The sequence below is a fragment of the Buceros rhinoceros genome, unplaced genomic scaffold, assembly GCF_000710305.1.
Source record: "Buceros rhinoceros silvestris isolate BGI_N320 unplaced genomic scaffold, ASM71030v1 scaffold23414, whole genome shotgun sequence".
Taxonomy (NCBI): Eukaryota; Metazoa; Chordata; class Aves; order Bucerotiformes; family Bucerotidae; genus Buceros; species Buceros rhinoceros.
In genome coordinates, this window is record NW_010406797.1 from 2,067 (window position 1) to 9,342 (window position 7,276).

General features: G+C 41.6%; 1 protein-coding gene across 1 annotated transcript; it reads left to right on the forward strand.

Annotated features, from left to right (window-relative positions):
* Positions 1-310: 310 nt before the first annotated feature.
* CLN5 (ceroid-lipofuscinosis, neuronal 5) lies at positions 311-5,218 on the forward strand (the record flags this gene model as incomplete). The annotated part of the gene is made up of 3 exons (XM_010134264.1): positions 311-476; positions 1,643-1,868; positions 4,707-5,218. Coding segments are annotated over 3 exons (904 nt in total), but the record flags the coding sequence as incomplete, so codon positions are not given.
* Positions 5,219-7,276: the final 2,058 nt, after the last annotated feature.

Sequence of the window (7,276 nt, forward strand, 5' to 3'; positions counted from 1 at the left end):
CATCTGTGTTCTCTGATTTTGTGGGTATTAAGTCACCCTTTGTAATCTGCATCGTTTTCACTCCTTCACTGTCAGTACTGTATACAACATGAGTTGCATTCGCAAGTCTTAAGTCCTGTTTCTGCAGGCATCTCAGCAGCCTTATGGACTTGTCTACTCAAGTGTGGCAGCATCTGGGTCGCAGAATCTGCCTTTGGTGGTGGCTGGATCACTTGACCTCTCCCAGTTAGGTCCTTAGGAAGCCATGGGACAGTTACTCCAGCCGTGAAGCTGTGCTTATCATTCTATGTGCTTCTCTTTCTCAACACAGGCGCTTTGATTACCGTCCAAAAACTGATCCTTACTGCCAAGCTCGTTACACCTTCTGTCCCACTGGCTCTGCCATTCCTATTATGAAAGAAGAGGATGTCATTGAAGTATATCGATTACAAGCTCCAGTATGGGAATTCAAATATGGGGGTCTACTAGGACATTTGGTAAGGTGATTTTTTTGGTTTAACAAAGTTACGGTAGCAGATTCAGCTGAAATCAACAGCAGATGTCAGATATGCTTGTATGGAAGAGTACTGGAGCACACAAGCTAGGCTATCAATAGAAAGGATACCCAAAGAGCAGTAAGTTTCAAACAAAAGTTAGAAAATTTAGCTCAGCTAAAAGAAAGAACCTGACCAGCATTGTTGGTGAGTTTGAGTGTGTTCTCCCATGGAGCTATATACTGGGAGTGTTTTGTGTACACACACCAGTACATTTTGGGTGTCTTTCTTTGCTAGCACTGTATTGAGAAAATACATTTATTTGTCGCCTTGTATCACATTAAATGCCTGCTTAGAGTATTAACTTTTCTGATCTTAAAAACTTAGGTATTTGCTTGAACGTGGATATCTGTCACAAGTGGACAGCTAGCTGGTCAGAGTGGTGGATCGTGGGTAGCTGCTTTTATGGTTCTTTCTTGATGGTATGATCAGCATTGAATTAAAGTCTCCATTCATGGAGTCATGCAAATAGGAGAGAATCTCAGCTTTAGTAACATTTATAACTGTAGCAATAGCATAAGTAAGATTGATAATTCAGGTGATCCCTAATGAATAAAGAAATATGAGTGAACATGAAATAGCAACATCAAAACCAAACATACAAAGTCAAAAATGGAAATAGCTTCAGATATCATTACCTCATTTGTTAAACTTGAGGTTGGATTTATGTATTTACTCTACAGCTTTTAAAAGCAATATTTGTTTTGTTCCTTTTGTGGCTTTCATTACTAAGATCTGGTTTTGGTAACTCTGTTCTGCTCTTTATTTCTGTGATACCCCTGTTTGGTTAAGGATTCAAAAGTAAGTGTGAGTTTTTGTGGTGAGGTCCCACTGAGAATCTGCCTGCAAATAACAGAATTTATAGTGGATGGATAGACAACCACTGAAGCAGCATGACTTATGAAAGGGTGCGTGTGATACACAACCATCTAGTGTGTTGCGCGTCAATGATACTGAATCCAAGATGTTTTAGGTATACCTTCCGTCTTCTCACTCTGTTGCACAACAGCTCCCAAGTGTCTTATATTCTGTACAGATCAAGGTGAAGTTATTTTTACAAGATGAAGTTTTGTGGTTTGGGATGTTTGTTTTTTTTTTTTCTTTTCCAGAAAATCATGCATGATGCTGTGGGTTTCAAGAGCTCTCTAACGGGCAAGAACTACACGATGGAGTGGTATGAGCTCTTCCAACTTGGGAACTGTACATTTCCACATCTCCGGCCTGGCATGAATGCCCCATTCTGGTGTAACCAGGGAGCTGCCTGCTTTTATGAAGGAATAGATGATGCACACTGGAAGGAAAATGGAACTTTAGTTCATGTGACCACAATATCAGGTAGATTTCAGATGCTTTGGATAGTGCTAATATCACAAAATACAGAATCAGCCTTGTCTTTATGTAAAGCAGGATCTTTTAATTTACATTTTGGGGTTATTAGCAGTGGTAGTCACTGATGCTAATTTCAGACTGAAATACTGTCCCTGCACTTTCTTTAATACAGGAAGTGGTATGAGGCTGCTGGCTTCTGAACACAGCACACACTGAAGAGTTGTTAAGTGAGAATCATTTGGTGTTGCTGTACAAAAACACTTGAGTCTCTTGAGTGTAAAAATAGCAAAACAGCTTATACAGAATGATTATGGACTCTTCACGTGGCTTCACCAAAACAAAACCTTCTATTGTGAAGTGGCAGATGACTGCTGAGATAGATAGAAAAAACTGGTGAAAATGTGTACATTACTGAGCGAACAAATAAGGCAAATTTAGAAGTGGTCTCAAATATATTAAAAATATTGATCTCTATTTCCGTGCTCTGCCATTATGTCTCATAAAAACTGCGCAGATGTCCCAGTAATAGGTCTCTGTCATATGTTGTAGAACAAAATGGTGATTTGTACCTCTAAATATGTGGATGATCACCAGAATAGATTCCTGGTATATACTCAGCACTGAAATCCTAAAATAAAAAGGCAATATAAATAAATTTGGTTGATTGCTGTAGTAAAACAGTGAACAATTTCTAAACAAAGTCTGCTGAGGAGTTGGAGGGTTGCAGTTTGCTGACCAAAACTGCTTACTCTGTGAAGTTAGCATAGCGAACAAGGCACAGCGGAGACTCAGATTACAGCTGACACGCATCAGTGTGATGTGGTGCTTTATGTTTGCCCCGTTCACCTTTAGCAGCTTTGCTGGACAGTCTGTAGATAATTGATCCAGTGCTGCTAAGGAATTCTAGGCTATTCTTTAAGCAGTGAAACAAGCAGAGCTCCTTTCCTCTGAGTCTGTAGCTCGGCATTGAAGTCTTTAATGCCTGATATCGTTGGAGGCTTTTGTATCAATACGATGTTAACTATTTTTCATACGGTTATGGAGCTTGCAATGCTTCCTGCCTATGTGGGCTATTTGATGCCTAAGAGGGTAAGGTTACGCTGGTGCCTTGTGAAAGCATTATTAAAGTCCTCCTTGTCTCTCTCGCTTCCTGTTTCCATGAAACTTTTAGAAAGGTAGCATCTCTGAGAGTTTTGAATTGTCTGAATATGAATAGGAATCTGAAAGCTCACCCTCTTCCACAGTAATGGTTGCAAGCACAGATGGACAGCATCATGAGCTGAACTTGTTTCTTTCAGAGAGCAGGCAAAAAGCATCCTATCTTGTGGGAGGGGGCTCTTACATATGAAACAGCTGGACCCTCTTTGTCTGTGTGAGATCCTATTGAGCTGTTTGTCAGCAGTGTCAGAGACCACCCTGAAGCATTCTCATTTTCTTTTAAAGACATCAGCCAGGTTACTGTTACTTAGGGGAATGCTTCTTTTGTGGAAATAGGGCAGGAACACCCAAAGGCTGATTTTTGATTGTCCAGGCATCTTACAACAGATTATCATGGAGCCATACATCAACCTGTAATGTTTTTTATTTAATATAAGATGTTAATGCCAGAACTTCATTTTAAGTCCATCTTGGTTTTGTTAGGAGAGACAGATCCTTTTCAGTAACATGCTTTGTAGAATACACACTAGAAAGCTAATCTGGTAGGAGTTAGGAAAGTAAGGGGGAGCTTCCAGCACATGTACAGTCTACAGTAAGTACAGTTCTTGATACAGATTTAATAACTTGGCTGGTGGTTGCGTGCAGGGTGGTGTTAGTGACACAGATCTGTCTGATGTCTGCCATGTCTGAACTGCAAGGTAACTGCTGCCAGTCTCGGTTGGAACGGCCTTGCACAGCAGTGACACTTGCAGCTAAAGAGAGATCATGGCTTGGAACACTCACAATTGCAAGCTGTTGTCTGACTGTGTCTTCTGAAGTATCATATATCATGCAAGAAGAATCTGCAAAATTTGGTCATGCTAATGAATGTGAGGTGCTAGACGGATCTGAGTCGCAGGTGGTTGTTCCTTGTGCTGTGACTGAGGAAAGAGAGGGCAGGAAGGGCTAGGCTGAGGTGCAGTGCTGGGACTATGGGGAAAAAAAAAAAAGAAGGAAAATTAGTCCTATGCTTCAGCTGTGTTTTGGGAAGGTAGATGTGTCACCCAGAGAGATGAGCTGAGTTAAAGATGTCTTCCTCATTCCAGTTGTGAAATCACCATCACCAGAATACTCCAAATGTATTCTAAGTATACATATAAAAAAAATCTTCAAGGTCTTTAAGTTTACTTTTCTTCACATCCCACTCATATAATTTGGCTTAGTTCAACTTTGCTGTCTAGGAGCTGCTAAATCAGCAGGGTGTCTCGGTCTAAGGTTTCTTTTGTGGAGAGACATGAAAACTTCTTCCCTGACTACTGAATTTAGTTAAAACTTGAGGAAGGGCAGAAAGGCCTGTTGCACTGGTGAGCGCTTTGTCAGCATCTCTTGTAGATTGTACAACCTGCCCTCTTTGTCTACGTGGACAAAAAAAAAGCGAGAAGGGTTATGGTTCTCTGATGTTTGGATGTTCTGGCACAGTAGCATGAAATGAGGCAGAAAAAAGGAATTACAGTTTAAATAACTTATGTAAATACGGTTTATTCAGTGGGGTATCACTTCTTCCTCCAACCTAAGCCTTCTATCTTTGTACGTTTAGGTAATGTTGTAGATAAACTTTTGCAGGAAACGGAGGTGAACCTTGAAAGAGATGGAAGGTATTTTGAGTCATGTATTTGTTTCTGTAATACTAATTTTCATTTCTTACAGGATCCATGTTTAATGAAATGGCAAAATGGGTAGAATATGACAATGAGACTGGCATTTACTATGAGACCTGGACGGTTCAAGCAAGTCCCAGCAAACCGTCAACAGTGTGGTTTGACTCTTATGAGTGCTCTAAATTTATACTGAGAACGTACCAAAAGCTAGCTGACTTAGGAGCTGTGTTTAAGAAGATACAAACAAACTATACAAGCATAATTTTATTTAGTGGAGAACCTATTTATTTGGGAAATGAAACATCTATTTTTGGACCGCTAGGAAACAAGACATTGGCAGCAGCTGTAAGAGACTTCTACTATCCGTTCAAACCTCATCGGACAGTTGGAGAGTTTTTAGTGGATCTTTTTAAAATAATTGATCGTGTCATCTTGAATCGAGAGTTTTACCTCTTCTACAACTTGGAATACTGGTTTTTACCTATGAAGTTCCCTTATCTCAAAATAGTTTATGAAGAGGTTCCTTTACCTGTTGGAAGCAAAACATCCTTTGGTGTATAATTGCTTAGTGAAGAACCAAACTTGCCCTTGTGACAGAATATCCTTAAGGATTTTGGAGCGCTACCACGTTGGTATTAAAGCATAGTATGTTTTACTGCTAACTGTAAAAGTTGTGTTGGGAAGGCTTTGCTAGACCATGTGAAAGACTATGCCTTTCTTATTGCCTCTATAACACGTTCGTGAATGCTTCAGCATCTCTGACTTGGCCAGCTTCTCTGGAAGCATGGACTCCTTGGCTAAACTCCGCAGTGCCAGAGGGTGAATGGGAGGCAGCCCGCCTGCTCTGGTCTCAGGCCCTCTGCCACCAACAGACACGGGACACAAGTGTTACAATGACCTTCTGGTCTGACCGACTTGGCTAATCTGTGTGCCGGAGCTAACAAACGTGAGTGCCTAGATGTGCCCAGTTCTCTCAACCTGTGCCTTAGATCATTGTTTCTGTATTGCTTTGGTTGTACAGCTGGGACCTATGAACTGTTCTCTGGTTCATGACACAGGTGTTCAGGGAGGTGGGAAAGGGCAGTGAATCTATGAGAAGATGGCATGGGTGGTATCTTTTCACCACTTCGCTTCCTTCACCTGCACTGTAAACACAATACAGATGGCTCTTCTTAAGATTTGTGTGTTTTCTTGTACAGATAATAGAAGGCAAACAGCCTCTTTTGACGTCAACATTGATGCATAACTGCAGTGTTCTAGCAGTCTCCTGTCTAGGAAAGGTCAGTTTCATAGAAGTCATGTTTATATTCCTTTTAGATTTCTTTAAATAGCATGAAATCCTTAATATGAAAGAAGCAATGACAGTTTGTGGGGTGTCAAAGCCACAGTTGAAAATCCGTGCTTGTCACAGATTTGCTTGTAGAAAGCAGTTGCAGTGTCTTGCTGTCAGAGGTGTTTGCAGTCAGGGTACTGTGCCAACTGTGCTGTCCTTGAGTCCTGCTTCAGGACTAGCATAGGCCTAGAGCAGCTTGGCAGCTCATTCCCTTTAAACCCAGCTGACCAGAGCTGAGGGAACACCAGCTTTCTGTTGAGCAGTGAGGTGCCTATACACAAAAAATAAACCTACAGCAGCATAATCTTCTCCAAGTGTACACTGCTTGGTGGTTTGGGGTTTTGTTTGGTTTTTAAACTAGTTGCAGAATGAGTAGCCCTCCTGCAGAGGTTATTAGTGCGTCATGGCTAAGCCATAACGTAGAATTCTGCCGTTTCACTTGGCCTGAGCCAAGTTAATAGCCTGCTGCAGCCAAAGAGGGGATGCATCTCACGGTGTGAGTACAGAGTCATTTGATTCAAATCATAAGAATGGCAGGAAAATAACCTTATATTAAAAAGTGACTGAAATTAATTAGTTGAATTTCATTATCATCATGTAACGGGATGAGCATGGGAGATGGTGTGAGAGGAACGAGGCACTGAGGACACCTCTGTTCTGCAGGGAAAAGCTGCTAATTAGTTCCATGGTTATGCGAAGCTGCATCTTCTCCCTCAACTTAAAAGACTTCACGCTTTGCAGCCAAAGTCGTGAGCCCTTGCTTTAACCAGCGGAGCTTCAGATTCTTTAGATTACCTACTAAGAAGGTAATCCAGGAAGCACTTGGGAAGATAAAGGGGTGCAGCAAGCCTGTCTACAAGAAGGTGCATGAATGTATTTATGACTTTGAAACCCTCAGCATTGTTGAACCCACATTTATCATCTTCTCAGACAAAAGCCTCAAACTCAAAACGAGCGTCTGAAGCTCTGAAGGGGAAATGGCATCATGGAACTAAGCCAGTAGAAGCCCCAAAAGCTTTAGCATCTGCCAAAAAGCTTGTAGTGGTGTTGCAGCTAGAGACCTTTCAGAGCCTGAAACAGCTGCCACAGTGGGGTAGATCATGCTCCCTCATGATAGATGTCTCTGCTCAGCCCAACAGTGCTGTTCGTTCACTGTACAGTAGTTCCTTGTCTTCGTATGGGACCTCGGGAGCCTACACACTAACGTCATTCTTCTCCCCTGGCAGCTGGAATATTTTGTGGTGCATAGAAGAGCCTTAGAGAACTGGAAATGCTGGACCCTGAAA